Consider the following 16,612-nt stretch of genomic DNA (forward strand, 5'->3'; position numbering starts at 1 on the left):
GAATAATAAATAAGTGGACGACCGTCATAGAAAATGACAATTATATTATTAAATAAATAATAAATGATATCAATAAAACTACATAATTTACAAAAATAACATGGTTCCAATACTTGGTTCCTTTAATATATGTTAGAAGATCAGGAAATAGTAGTTTATTAGCTAACAAAATAAATTTTTATATTGTATTATGATAAAATGATGTACTCATGGTTTTGTTGTAGAAAAATTTGAATGACAAATTGCATAACTTAAATTTAAAAAATTTATATCTACTTTTTATCGACGCAAATGAGGGGAATTTCGTCACAATTCACGGTTCAGAAACAAAAATAACTTGTTTCCCACAAATATCTTGTCTTCTCTCGTTGGAAAAATAATTCATTATTTTGGATACAACAAAATATTAATGTACAACAAGTAAATATAATAACGTTAATATTAGAAATCTCTATATTTAATTTCTTATTTTCTCCGCTGTTATTGGATTTTTATTTACAAAAAAATTTAACAAATTTTTTTCAGATTTTTCCATTCAAAATCATAAAAACAAACACGTGTATTTGCTATATTAATTCTTCCGAAATTTTGTATCAATAAAAATGTACTCTCTTTCCCTTATCTTTCGAAAGATCAAGAAAAAGGTAATATCTAAAATGAAAGATCAAGAAAGAGAGACAGAAGAAATGATTGTTTAAAAAAGAAATAAATGAAAGAAAGGGAAAGAGATAGAACTCAAGAGAGACGTAATTACCACCAAAGCTAATACTGTATCATATCTCTATTAAGAAAAAAACTAACTTAATTATTGTATTCACTGTCACTTAATTGAGATTATCATTAAGAATGTAATTATTTTATCAAATTATTTTTTATCACTAATAGGTTACACAAAGACAAGAATGAATCCAAATGCTTTTTTTATAAACAAATTTAAACAAACAAAATATTTTTTTTATATTTATCAGTGCTTTTATATTTATCAGTATAGTCATCGGACCAAGAAAGTGAAAAAGTAATTTCTTTTTAAAAGAAAAAGTAACGTTTCAGATATTAAAATAATAGCAAAATAACATTTTTTATTCAAATTTTTAAATCTGATTTTATATAAAATGTTTAATTGTGTGGAGCGTCAGTGTGTATGTATATATATATATATATATATATATAGATAGATAGATAGATAGATATATATATATATATATATATATATATAATAAAGAAAGAACAGGAGCTTGAATAACACAAATACACCTCTGGTGTAGTTTTATCAAATAGAATAATTAGTGCATTTTATTAAATACAATAAAATAAAAATTCAGTGACCAAAGGAAATAAAAATTTGTGTTTTTTTTTAGAAAGAGTCTTTAAAATACTTCAAAAAATTTACTCTACATAAAATTGATAAAATAGAAATCGAATGTTTTATGTTTTACAAATTACTAAAAAAAAAGTGATTGTATTCTATTTTGGACGAGTTTTTAAATTGACTTTTGACAAAAAAGATGACAAAAAGTGACGTTACTAGAATAGCAACGCTGTTTATATAAAAATAGAGAAACATAGATCACACAAGTATTATAACAAATTTGTTTATCAAAGTAAGATCGCATCTGTGGCAGGTAAAATAGTAGTCGATCGAGTTGAATTTTATAAATGTACAAAAACTAAAATATCATAAATAATGATTTTATGAAATTTAAAATATATTTATAATTAGGTAGATTTAATTAATAGAAATTTTTCATATATTATTAATAATTATATAATCTATTCAGCGAAAGAAAGCTTTATCGAATAGGATGATAACTCATCATTTTGTTTCATGCAGGCTCCATCTACAGAATGATTAAAAATCCCTCTTTTTCACATAGACTCCTGTAAATTCGTGACGTCAGCGGCCTCAAACGGGTGACAACAGAATATACCATTGCTATCATTGATATTATATTCACGAAATAATACCGTCGAACAGTTTGATTCAATATTTTCGAAGAAAATGTGTAATTTAAATATATTGTGAATTCAATTTAACATGAATTTTCTCTTATTGAATTTACTCTTACGAAAACATATACCGAATTAGGTATTAGCGATCCAAAATGATACTCAAATTGAATGTTAACTCTCAAGTTGGATGTTTATTTGGGAGTTAACACTCAATTTGAGTGTCATTTTGGACCGCCAAAGCTTAGTTAGATGTATTTGTTCAAGAGTAATATCGTTGAAATATAAAATTTTCTAAGGCCAAATATGATTTACTTGTGTATTTATGTATAATATACATAGGATATGATACTTGGTAGCGCACTACACTTATCTCACTGTGCTGCTCATATGCGCAAACCAATGGCTTTCTTTTGCTGAACAGACTATATATAATGTTGCCAATCGAATATGAATTTAATGTTGAAGTAAGAACGTTCTTGATGCCAAGCTAATTAAACTAAACATAAATGTTTCTTACAAAATACTATTTTTACTTGATCACCTTTTAGGATTTACAACCTAATACGCATTCTCTCTCTCTTTCTTTCTCTCCCATAGATATATGTATCAATGACTGCGACTTATCAGCTATTCTTATCGGTGCTTTCTTACAACGTGAGAACCAGACTAGAAACCTCTATAAGAAGATGCCACAATCGTAGCAATGAGAGATCCACTAGATAGACGCACGTAGGAAAAAGAAGAAAGCAACAGCCTCCTTCTTACGAATTTCAATTTTTTTTCTTTAGTACAAAAATAGACTTCGGGCGCAGATCGCGCAGGCCCGCGCAGAGATAGTGAGAATCCGTGTTAACTAATCGAATTTAATATTATGATACTTATCACAAAAACGATATTGGGTTTTCGATTGTGGATGTGGAATTGGTATATTTCTCATCGTGACGGATGCAGACATTTTTTATTATGTTCTTCAAAGTTGCTATAATATCATTGGCAAGCGAAAATTGTATTCGTAATCGGGGACATAAATAAATGCGGCAAACGCAGAATATGCAGAGAACTAGTATGTTAGCTACCACATTGACTTATATAGTAATATAATCAACATATATAATAGAGCAGAAGAGGGTAATATGGCACTCATTTTTATTTTATTGAATAATTTAATAATCAATATTTTATATTGAAACTGGACCAATTATATTCATCAAAATATTGTTTAACAGATTCTAAACTCAAAGTAATATTTATTACCTAGGATGATTTATAAAATGACGCACTGCATAAGCGATGGGAAAAAGTGGTCGATGGTAATATGACTAACCCAAAAATAAATTTTTAAAAATTGGTTTAGTTTAAAAAACATACAGTATTTTGTTACAAAATTATATATATTTAATTTTTTATTGTTTAGAATTTTTTTGATTTACAATTTTCCCGCGTTCAAAGACTTTAGAGACATTATTTTATCTTTGTTTAACATTAAAGAACAAATATAAAATGATATCTCTAATGTTTCTGATCCTTGCTCTTTAGAATAACAATCGATTTATCAAAGAAATATTTCGTTATGGAAATTTTGTTTAAAAAACCATATTAACAAAATCCCTTGTTACTATTTAACTCTGTATAACTTGAAATGTGTATAGCCAAACAAAAAACACTCGAGTGTACATACATTCGTGTGATAATACTTAAGTTTAAAAACAATAAGGAAATGTGTGTAATTAAATTAAAATATACCTTGAAAAAGTTTAGAAGTGCTCAAAAGTACAAATGCTTTATAACAATTGTTAGCTATTGCGTATTAGCATATTAGCACCTAAAAAATGGACTATTAATTGAATAATTCCATAAACAATTGTTAGAATTCGTCACCTAATGGAGATAACGGGGGTAGCCATAATGTCCACAGTAACTATAATACCCTTTTCTCCTCTACAATGCAAATATTAAAATTAAATTATAATTGGCAACGTACGTACTACGAAAGAATAAAGTTCTAATTTCAACTGGCAAATATATCACGACGTCTCGATATTATGTCGGAAGTTCGACGCAAAAATGAGAATATAATTTCGCGATAAAACTGCGCGAAGTCGCCCGATTGAAGAGCAAAAATCGCCCGCTGAAAAAGAAGGGCGGGAACTACATTAAACCCTTTATCTCGGAACACGTTCAATATTAACTGGTAGTCTTAAGCTGTAAAGAAATCTGAGCTCGTATCTTTCTATCATGACAACAGTTTTAACGTTTTGCCTATAAACGGTTCTTACTGCAAACAAATTCGATGTGGCATTTAATTTTAAATACTGGGAAAGAATCTTATTAATTGAATACTTTTTCATAATAATTCTGCATCAAGAATAATGCGTGGCAAGTCCCATTGTAATTAAATTATAATAGTTAAGGATGTATTACACATAGTCCCTCCAAAATAAATTGAAATTGAAAATATATTAATTATATTTAAACTTCAAATAAACTCTATACATATGAAAGTCGAATGAATAATATAATATTTTTATTTAACAACATATTTTTAGTTTAGCCATTTTGTTATTAAAAGTGAAATTATTTTAAAAAATTACGACAAAAATCTGAATTTTTTATATGTATAACTACTTTAAGTAGGTGATTTATGCAAAGTTTCATTGTGATTTTGAACTTACAATTAGTTATGTTCTGCAAATACATAAATAAGTTTTGTTTATTTACAAAACAACTTATTTGTACTTAATTATATTAAAAAATTCAGCTTTTGTTATATTTTCTTAATTATACTTCTATTGGAGCATATTCTACTTTTTACTGAAATAATTTATTTATTTCTTCCTAAATAATTTTTGATCCAGATAGAAAACGCCGTCAAATTTTTTGCAATATAGAACAATCTAATTTTTTCGTAAACTTACTTCGTAACTTTGTCATTATTTTGACAGTGAATGTAATACATCCATAATCGATAATGATCTTGGAAATTCATTTTAGAGACAAACAACAAGGACGAGGAAAAAGATTCGAGCTCATCCTTGAATCTTTATTTTTCTATATGCGTGATATATATATATATATATATATATATATCACAACGAAGAATTGCGACTGTCTTTCTACCAATGATTTGTGTTCTAAGAACTTATAAAGAATGAAAAAAATGATTATTTCGTCGCTATAGATTCTTGAAGCCTAGGAGAGTTCTTTAACATTTTTGGCCTTGGCATTCTTGTAATTCGTCATAGTTACATGAGTTGCACAACTGCATCATATGAATAATCAAAAGAGTCTCTCGTTGAGTTACCAATACCGAGTGTATAAAAACGAAGTCCGTGTCGAGCTCAACTACATCTATATTAATTACGCGCATTAATTAATAATAATTATTAACCATGCTATTTACGCCGTTTCGCGCGCGAACCACGAAACGAAGAGAAAAACACAGGCTCGGAAACATCGTGTGAATATGTCCTTTGTTTTTATATACTCGTTTGTAAATCCCTCCGATGATTGTGTTCATCTTGACGAGATGAACAAGGAAGTCTCGGTGAGAGAAGGCGCATCCGAGTAATTACAAAGATGCGTGAGAAAAGCGCTAAGTGGATCAAGACGCTGTCCTTGATCCTTTCGATTGTCAGACAATGCAAAATTATTTGCGCACAAACGTTCTGTTCTACGTGTAACGATACGCCTCCAAGAAAAGGATTTCAGAATATAATAATATATATTACGTAAAATGATATGATCCGTTCAAGCAAGCAACAAGAACTTTATGTAATTGTAGAGAGTTTAATCATTTAAGCATATTCTTAATGTATCTCATCTCGTGTAAAACGTTATCGTGTCGAATAATGCAGGGTGTATTACATCAGCAAACAGTGCATAAAATTTTACACACCAGCATACACTGGAGTTCATATTGTCGATTCTTCCCGCATAAACGCGCAACTTGTTATACTATTCCGTTTCCGTATTATTCGACGCGGCAATCGTTTCATTTAGTATCGGCATCGAGCCACTCAACGCATCCTTAACTCGTATCGAAAAACGTTCCGTCATTACTTATTGATAATAGTGTGTTTGTGTGTGTGTGTGTGCGCGCGTGCGTGCGCGCGCGCGTGTGTGTGTGTGTGTGTGTGTGTGTACGAGTTTATCGAGCATGATACTTATAATCGTATCCGCGCTTCCATCGAAGAATGGAGAAAAACTAGAAAACCCTTCAGACTCGTGCTTCCACAACGAATAAAAGAGAAAAGAAAAAGAAAAATCATACGTGACTCGTGTTTATGAGTGTATATGTATCAGCGTATTTCTATACGTTTACATGTGTATGTGTATGTCAATACGAGAATTGACCTCAACGTAGCTAATAAATTCTTTATCCGTCATGAACCCGAAGAATCTAAGGACCCATCTCTAAAGATCCGCTACTTAAGAAGATTAAACCGACGAGAAGTGCAACATTAACGAAATATCGATAGAAATTTATAATGTATAATATATATATATATATATATATTATTTATATATGTTATTTATATATATATATATATTTATATGTAATATATGCCATGACTTTGTGTATATATATATATTATGTATATGTATATATAATCATATATTCATCCATTCGTTCAATATATATTATATATTATATATACTCTGGAAGGCGACAGTAGAGAGACTACTGAAGTAAATGCATAATAATATACGCAAAGAACGAAGATATCGATTTTAAAATATCTCCCTTGCCGATCATATTACTTTTTCTTTATTTTTTTTTTGCAGGAAACGTATTTCTTCTCCACACTATTTCTCCGTTCGTCAGCTTCGTCCTTTCTCTTGCAATGACTATATTCATATTCGTTCAATGAACTCTCAGCATCTATGCCATGTCTCTTTCTGTTTTTTTTTATCTTCTTTTTACAGTGTAAATAACGCAAACGTACAATCAACAATCGCTTAGAAGTACATCGAAGAATCTCGCGTTAATTCCTAGTGAGATCTAAAAATGATAGAGTCCTAGGTTTTCGCTCGTTTTTGTCATGAGAATGCTACAGTAAGATTCAGAGATAGAGAGGTAGAACGAGAAAGAGAGAGAAAGAAATTGACAGAGAGCGAAAAAGAAGGATGAAAGAGAGCCCTGAGTGATAAAAAGGGAAAGGAAAATGAATGTCGTGGAATGGAGTGAAATATGAAGTAAATATAAGCCTAAGAAAAAAATATTCGCTTAAACGTGTTGTACAAACTCCGGATTGAGATATGAGAAACCCATAAATTCCGTCTGGTCCAAATTCATCATGAACAGTTTATCCGTAGGGGTCAGATCTGTCTTTTCCGAAGTGAATTGCTTGTCAAAATTACTCACGTCCTTGCGATGTTGCTGTACAAATAAGATTAAATTATTTTAAACATTTTTCAGAAATATCCATAACAAAAATACAAACACTTACAATTTTTGGCTTAAAAGGTGGCTGCACTTCGCGATTCTCTATTTTCTCCCAATCGATACGCCGGAAAAATGCATGGCTTCGCACATCGTCCTCCCCACGCATTCCACATCCTAGTCTTTTGCTTGGATTTTTCGTGAGAAACTACAACAAATTTTGCGTATGAACAAAACATTTGTAATTAGTTATCATAAGTATATTCAAAAAGAGAACACTTATATTAGAAATTTTCATTATCACATATCAGCTTTCAAAATTATTTACAAATATATAAAATTTATATCGAAATGTTAACAGAGACGTTATTTGACCTTTTGTGGTACCCTTTTCTGTTAAACATGTTTTGTTGAATTTTAGTACGTAGTTTTTAAGCTCGCTTGCAAATCTAAACTCAAAATTTAAAAAGTGTGTAAAGTTTCATGAAATCAGTTTTTATAACATTTCTTTTGATAATCATTTTGATTGTCATATTAAATTTACTTTTAAAATTTTTTAATTAGAAGCAATTATTACACAAATTTTAAATTAGCTCAAAAACATTATTTGAAAAACATTGTAGATATTTTCAAGACATGTTTATTATTATTTTTATTCTGAATATAAGTCTTAGGATCATAACGGCTCTGAATATTGTTATACGTATTGCACAAATTAATTATAAAAAACATGCAAAGAAATATATATGTCACATATACAATGACACTGGGCATATCAAAGAGTTAATTATAATATTGACATTCAAGAATTTGTACCAGTTTCACAATTTTACTCGATATTTTCATCGAAGTAAAATTTATACCGAGTTTTATGAAAATGATCTGCAGAGTATACAAGATAATCGTTAAGTACTTTAAAAGATTTTTAATTAGTTATTTGCTTGAAACTTATTATTTACCTAGATAACACAACATTTATAAAATATTTATAACAATTGTTACAATATTTTAAAAATATTTATTAAAATATTTTATAAATATTTATTACAAATATTTTTATAAATATTTATTATAAATATTGTGTGATGGCTTAATATTTTCAAGGTGTCTAATTACGAGTCCGATGTCAAAAGTACAAAATTCGAAATGTCAAATGTAATATGGCGGACTAATATTACAAACGTAATTTTCAAAGTTTTGAACAAATTCAGTTCATTTTAAAAATTTCGTCCGCCATATTGGATCTGTCATATTAGATTTTATATTTTTGATACCAAATTCGTAATCAGCAACTTTAAAAATTCCCAAATAACAAGTTTTAAGCAAATTCAATTAATTTTGAAAATTTTGTCTGCCATATTGGATCCGCTATTTTGAATTTTGTATTTTTCACACTGGATTTGTACTCAGCAACCCCAAAAACCGTCAGGTTAATCTTTTAATTTTGTTATCGATTGGTATATTTTGATGCACTGATTACGAATCTGATTATGAAAATCGCCGGCAAAATCATTTTTAAAGTCAAAACTCAAAAAACTTAAAAATTATTTTACATTATTTTGGTAAATATTAATTTAACAAATTTTATTTTAAAAAATGTTTCAAATAAAAATTATAGTTCTTAAAAAAGTACATTATTTACGCCTGTATTTTTTGCTAAAACACTTTTTGAAAAAATGAGGTAATAAGAATAACGATTACCTTGTATTCAAATAAATCCAAGAGTCTATATATAAGTTAAGTATCTAAACTTATTTTATTCCAGAAAGTTATAAAAGTAATATGAATATATAGAAGGCACACATACTGCTTTACAAACTTCTTTGGCTTCTTTAGACAAACTCTTTGGGTAACTGACATTGTGGTCCGTAATCGCGGAAAAAAGTTCATCCTCATCTTCTCCGTCGAACGGTGGCTGACCTACTAACATCTCGTAAAGTAATACACCGTAAGCCCACCAGTCCACAGATTTCCCGTAAGGTTGATATAGGATAATCTGCGCAAAGAAATGAGAAACTCTGACAGGTAAGACAGTACCAAAGTTCCAGCTTCACTTATTAAATGTTCCAGAATTGGCGAAAATATGTATAATTTGCGTAAATTATTAAATATATATACACACACACACACACACACACACACACACACACACACACACACACACACACACACACACACATACATACAAAAAAAGAGATAAGCTACAAGAATATGTAATAAAAGATACAATACTAGAATGTCGGTAGTTCTCTACTCAAAAAGTATTGGTACTTCCCTAACATTCTATATTTTTTATTGCATTTTCTTGTGGTCAATTTGGAGATCTTTCCAAAACACTATAAGAAAGTTTATTTCTGTTAAGTACGTTATAGTACACTGTAGCTTTTAAGCCTCACAACTCGGAAAGTACTCAACGAAAATAAACTTTCTTATAATGTTTTGAAAAGGTCTTGAAATAAGCTACAAGAATATGCAATAAAAAGTGGGCAGTTCCATTAAAAAAATTAAAGGTGTCCTTCACGTGATCTTTAAGCAACTATTCTAGGTCAAATTAATGACACATCTTACGACCCCCTCGAAACCATACAACTTTTGTCTGAAACATTTTTGCTGAAAATGCTTCATTGAAGAATTCTCGAAATGGATTTTTAAAATGGGACACCCTGTATATACAATATGTATGTACATAAACACACGCACTCATATGTGTATGTATATACACATATCGCATGTCTTAAACAATTCACATAAATTTTTGTATTAATTTAACATAAGATGAATATATATACAGGGTGTTCATTAATGGTTGTGCCCACTCTTTACCATAGGAACATGATTTACCGACGGATTTGTATTTATAACATATTATTATATTAGAAATAACAAATGCGTGCTTCTATAGTAAAACGTGGGGACCATTAATGAACACTCTATATATGTTACAAAGTAACATAAATATTTTATAAAAAATTAACATACAAAAAAATATAATACTTAGAGTTCAATCATTTGGAAACAGACTCTAGAGACATATTTTGTCAATAAATTAATATTTATATATTGACATTATATTCATTAGAATTTACGTTTCAAAAATATTTTTATATTATTTCTTCATTTATCCGTAAATTATGTTATTTTAACAGAAATAGAAAGAAATGTTAAATATCAAAATTTAACATGAAATATTTATAATTTATAATAAAGTGATTGTGTTATAAATTAAAATATTTATAACATAATTACATTTTGTTAAATTAATATTCAAATATGCTAAAAATGCACACAAAAAACAAGAACTGATTTTGATATGAATATAAAATGTTTTCTGTCGTGCATTTGTTGCGATATTTAAAGCCAATCATTAGTAGCTAATATTTTGGATATTAATATATTTTAAAAAAATAAGAGGCTCGTAAATTACCTTCAAGAATAAAAATAAATATTATTACATTATCATCTGTTGATCCATTTAAAGTTGGCTTATAATTTACAACTATAATTTGAGGTTTAGTTACGAGAATATGGAATGTTGAAATTAGAAAAGTTGTAAGAAAAGATAATCTTCCTACACATTTCTGTTAAGGAAAAATTGTTTTAAAATTTCGCAGGGAGCAACACAGTGTATATCCAATATTCTTGAAACATTCTGTTCATACAAAGTTTAAACATTCACCTCGGGTGCTATGTAATCGGGCGTGCCGCAGAAGGTCTTGGTAGTCTTATCTCCGGTGATGCCTTCCTTGCACATGCCGAAGTCCGCGATTTTTATGTGACCGTCCTGATCCAGCAAGACATTGTCAAGCTTGAGATCACGGTAGACAATACCGCGCGAATGCAAGTAGAACAAACCAATCGCTATCTCAGATGAGTAGAATCTGTAAATGTAAAGCATAAAGTTGACGTTGAGATCAATCGCAATTCTAAGAATGGTGAAATTTACATGAAGCTGCGCAGAATGCTGTAAACGCGGAATAAAATAATGAAATTGCGATATTACAGTCACGGTTAATGAGCAAAAAATTAAGGTCACAACGATGATGACGGCAATGACGACGAGGCAAAGCCACACGCGCATACGTCCGCATCGAGACACATCTCTCGGGTACAATCGGTTTTCATTTCGTATTCGGAACGTGTTGAGAAAGTTCGACAACATGAATCGCTCTGAGAGTTTCCCGTCCTCTGCGTTTCCACGTTCGCCATCGTCTCTCACGGCGCTTTAATAGAGTTAAGAATATCGATCCGCGAGTTAAAGCGGAACACGTTTATGAACACTAAAATACTCACACTGCCACCGGCTCTTTAAATTTGCCACACTGCTGTATTTGGTACATCAGATCGCCGCCATTCACGTATTCCATCACGAAGTAGAGGCGATCCTGAAGTGGAAAGCAGAAAGCGGATCTTTGTAAGCCGCAAGCAAGTGTTTCAGTTAATCTTTCATTGCATTTCGTATCATTCGTATATAAGAATGTCTGTTCTTTGCTCAATATTTCTCATTGCGGAAATTTTAATAAGGATCTTAATAAGAGAGGATTATTTCATTTTGATAACATTTAAATAAAACTTTAAAAAGATAAGTAAATGAGAGTTTTAACTTTTCAGTAATTTAAAATAGAGTTTAGCTTAATAGAATTTTCGTAATTTTAAATTAAATATTCAAGGTTTTAATATTTCTTTTAAAAATTGTATGTACAAATAAAAAATTATAAAATGGAAATTTAAAATAGAAATAAAAACAATATAGGAATAAATAATTGCATATACAATTCATAATTATTTAGTTAAATAAATAATTCAAAACCGTATTCAATCATAATCGTACAGAATGTATGCAACTTGGACAAGCAAAAAAAATACCATATGTACCATTGTCTGAAAGCAAGAATGCAATTGCACTAAGAAGGGCGGTTTGTGGGAGAGTGCAAGTACACGTTTCTCGACCATTGTGCATTCCACATCGTCGTCCTGAATAATGATATCTTTCTTCAAGATTTTGATAGCGTACAGCTCATCGGTTCCTTTTCTCTCCGCCAGCAAGACCTTAATTAATTAATTAATGTAATTAATATAATTGTTATAATAAATTATTATAAAATATATTAATAATTAATATAATAAGTAGAGAGTAACTTCGGTATGTATATGCAGCATCTATATCTAAAACTTAGTTTATCAACAAATTAAGATGGCAATACCAGAAACAGTTCTCAGTACTCAACAATTTTTCTAGATAAGTATGTGAATTTATCAACATTTAGAAGATTTCTCCAGCTACAGCATGTTTACCGGATACAAAACACAGTTTTTTAAGAAGAACCTCGAATGTAATATCAAAATTAAATTGCTAATCAATTTAATTATTTTTTTATGCTTATACGCATTTTTACTATCCCCCCCCCCTAATCCCGAAAAACTGTAAAAAAATTATTGCAAAAAATATTGCCCCAATCAGGGTTTGAACTTAAATCCTCCATTTATCTGACAAGGATGTCGTATACCCATATATATATATATATATATATATATATATATATATATATATATATATATATATATACTACTGTGTCCAAAAAGTAAGGTGACATTGCATTTATTTCGAAAATTCTTTATTTATTCTTGCAAATCAATTTCGTCTCCTTCAAAGTAATCCCCTCCTGATATAATACACTTATTCCAACGGATTTTCCAATCTTCGAAACAGTTGTAATAATCGATTTCAGGAATGGCCTTTAGCTCCTTCTTCGCAGCCGCTTGAATCTCTTCTATCGACTCGAAACGGCCGCTTGAGTTTGCTGAATAGCCAGAAGTCGCATGGAGCCAAATCAGGTGAATACGGTGGTTGTGGAACGATATTAGTCGAGTTTTTGGTTAAAAAATCACGAATAATCAGCGCAGTGTGTGACGGCAAAAAACGAGAAATTCACTTTTAGCAGCTCACAAAACAATGCGTATCTCAAATACTAATGGATATTTTGACGTGTTACTTCTCTTGGATGTCAAAGACAGTCCTACCAACCTAAAAAAAATTTTATTCCTCCAAATCCGTGCGCGCGGGAGATTTAAAATGCAATGTCACCTTACTTTTTGAACACAGTAGTATATATATATATACAAAATAATAATAATACAATATTGAAAAGGTGCAAATAGCACTAAGGGCAGCAAAGTGCAAATATATACACTTCGTGTGCTCTGCGCAGACGTAAATGCCACTTCAAAATTACAAAGCATCTGTATTATGGCATTAATCCCGTTCGCTAAAAGTGCCGTATACCAAACAGATAAGATGTACAAGACATCAAACTATACAACAAATACAAGCACTTCTACATATTTTCCCTACTTCATACATTATTACTATACTTTTATACTATGTATCACGAAATAACAGTTAAGCTCTTACATTTTCTACAATAATCATTTTATATACAATATGTTATAATATATGATTGCGCTACTTACTACGTTAACAATTCATTACTGTTTCGTTAAATATATATCATAGCTCCTGTTTATTCGCCGCGGTCATATTGAAGTCGTGACGTCGTAAGCGAGAAATCACACGTAAAAGTTTTCGACGTGTCATTTGTAAATAAAGAAAATTTGGATAAAACAGAACGACGAGGTCACTTTAAAACATTTATAAAAATAAACCTTGATTATTTTTTTCCACCTAACACTCAGTAAATAATCATAAAAAACACTTAAAATAAAGTCTATTCAAACAGGAAAATACACGGGTAGTTACTGAAAAAAGTAAAAAATATGCTTTTATGTATAAAATTCAAAGAAATTTTACTTGCTGTCCATTTTTACGAATCTAGTAAATACGAGACAAGTCACATTTTCACATAATAACGAAATGACAAAATTTCATTGTCAGTCTGTCATGTTCCACGCCTATTAGTTCTAATTTTGTCCGCGACGGTACGTCGCTATCGTCAACGCAGAGATCGAATCTCGGCTGAGACGCTAAGAGCCTTAACAGTAAAAAACTATAATTATGACATAATGTTAATGTTTTATAAAGGCATATACAATGAGGTTGTGGATAAATTATCACATTCCTACTTTTTCTGAATTCCACGACGTAAATCTTCGCACGACATTATTTTAACACTACCGAAGTTACCCTAACAATTAATTATATCCATCGAGATGCAGCTGTTTGTGAGGTAAAACAACTATTTCTCAAAATTGTTAAAACTTACCTTACCGAAGCTGCCTTTGCCAAGTACCATTAAGAAATTGAAATCGCTCGCTCGTATCAGATCGCTTTTGCCCATATTATGCGGTACATCCTTGTCCTGTGCTGTATGTGTCTTTTTTGTTACCGAAGTTTTCTGAATAAAATAAAAGGCTCGTATATAAGTTATGCGAGAACTAACAAAGAAAGTTATGGAAGTGTCGTCCTGCGATTTTGACAAACTTTTAAAATGTTGTAGTGCAGATTAAAATAAAGGACACGTATTTTTTTTATACATGCCTATTTTTACTTTTAGGTGAAACATCCTTTTGAAAAAAATCGGTATTTTTTTCGAATGGAATATTGTTGAAACTATAAGATAGAAAAAATTTCTGAATGAAAGCTGAATGGCTTGAAGAGTACTTTATAACATAGATAAAAATATTTTTTTTAATTAAAAAAAATTTTTTTATTTAAAATTTAAAAAAATATTTATTAATATTATAAAGTACTCTTCAAGCCATTTAACTTTTATTCAGAACATTTCTTTCTATCTCTTATAGTTTCGACAATATTCCTTTCAAAAGAAAAATATTGGTTTTCTTCAAAGGGTTGTTTCATCCTTTAAAAATGAAAACAGGTATGTATAAAACAATACGCATCCTTTATTTTGATTCATACTACAACGTTTAAAGGCTCATCAAAATCAGAGAACGACACTTCTGTGCCTTTCCTCATAAGTGTCGTTATTTAAAATAAGAATATACATGTAAAAATATTTTTTAAATGACATTTTAGATGTTATTCAAAATCATCTAGTTATTTTTATCAAAAATATAATTTTAATTCAACAAATTATTTCAAAATATCTTTTCATTAATTCAGTTTTTTTGTATCAAGCAATGAATTATGTACTTATTTTATAGTTTAAAAATACATAACAAATCACATATTATCCAGTGCATAAATACCCGCATTTTAGTTTTAAGCTCGACGAGATCGACACCTTCTTCAGGAACAGGTACATTGTAGAACTCTCCTTCCTCTTGAGTGAGGAGCTTGAACCATCCACTTGCGGGCGCTTTAAGAAGCTCCGATATGCCAAAAGATAGGGATCCCATAAAATCGTTTCTAGATGTTCGATCCCAATCCCATACCTCGATCAACAGCCGTCTATCTTTATCCTCGGGTTTGAGGTCGCTAATAGTAAAAGTTAAATTACTAAGCGCTACCTTATCTTACAAAGATAGTAATCTCTACAATCTTCCCTAATTCAATCCCCACTCAAGATGTTTCTTTCCTACTTTGTGATTTGTCATAAAATGAAGTACTTAATACAGTTTATTTATTATTTATTTGAAGAATCTAGTAGTTTCTCAACCTCGATAAAATAAAATAACTTTGTAAAGTTTGAAACAAGTTAAACACACTAAATATAAATAACTATTTATTGCAATCTTTCACGCAATTTAATAATTCAAAAGATGTACTGTTAAAATCAAATACGCTACAATTTGTTTTAGTTCATGACTTCGATAAATAATTGTAAACATATTTATTATTTTAACTATCTAATGACGAATTACTTTTCAGACGGAAAAAGGAGAGGAATTTATTAACTATTGATTGAATTAACAGTTACAAACTTCAGACTTTACTATATCCCTTCTTTAGTGTAACTTTTTATTCTATTAATTTAAAGCGCCTGAGTACTCGCCACGGCCACATTAAAGGCGAGAAATTGCGTGAAATGATACGTAATTTTGTCCGACATGCCATTTGTAAATAAAACCAATTTGGATAAAACAGACTAAGCAGATGGCTTTAAAACACTTTTAAATATCGGTCACGACTATCCTTTTTCCGCCTAACAGTCAGTAAATAGTCGTAAAAAACATGTAAAGTGAAGCAATTGAAACAGGAAAACACATGGTCACGTAATTTTGTCCAACGTGCCATTTCTAAATAAAGCCAATTTGGATAAAACAGACGAATCAGATGGCTTTAAAACACTTCTAAATATCGGTCACGACTATTCTTTTTTCGCCTAGCAGTCAGTAAATAAGACGTAAAAAAACATGTAAAGT

The 16,612-nt window shown here is 30.0% G+C and overlaps 1 protein-coding gene across 3 annotated transcripts in view; it reads right to left on the reverse strand.

Annotated features, from left to right (window-relative positions):
• Nucleotides 1-1,576: 1,576 nt before the first annotated feature.
• LOC105198587 (protein kinase C, brain isozyme) overlaps nt 1,577-16,612 on the reverse strand; it is a 129,640-nt gene continuing 114,604 nt past the window's right edge. For all 3 annotated transcript variants that reach the window (XM_039452630.1, XM_039452634.1, XM_039452631.1), the window contains 8 exons: nt 15,497-15,725; nt 14,551-14,682; nt 12,206-12,379; nt 11,624-11,715; nt 11,010-11,211; nt 9,141-9,329; nt 7,401-7,541; nt 1,577-7,330 (listed from right to left, as the gene is read on the reverse strand). In XM_039452630.1, coding sequence (XP_039308564.1) covers nt 7,178-7,330; nt 7,401-7,541; nt 9,141-9,329; nt 11,010-11,211; nt 11,624-11,715; nt 12,206-12,379; nt 14,551-14,682; nt 15,497-15,725 — 1,312 coding nt within the window. In that variant the 3' untranslated portion in view covers nt 1,577-7,177. The remainder of the gene's footprint in view (nt 7,331-7,400; nt 7,542-9,140; nt 9,330-11,009; nt 11,212-11,623; nt 11,716-12,205; nt 12,380-14,550; nt 14,683-15,496; nt 15,726-16,612) is intronic.

The sequence above is a fragment of the Solenopsis invicta genome, chromosome 1, assembly GCF_016802725.1.
Source record: "Solenopsis invicta isolate M01_SB chromosome 1, UNIL_Sinv_3.0, whole genome shotgun sequence".
Classification (NCBI taxonomy): domain Eukaryota; kingdom Metazoa; phylum Arthropoda; class Insecta; order Hymenoptera; family Formicidae; genus Solenopsis; species Solenopsis invicta.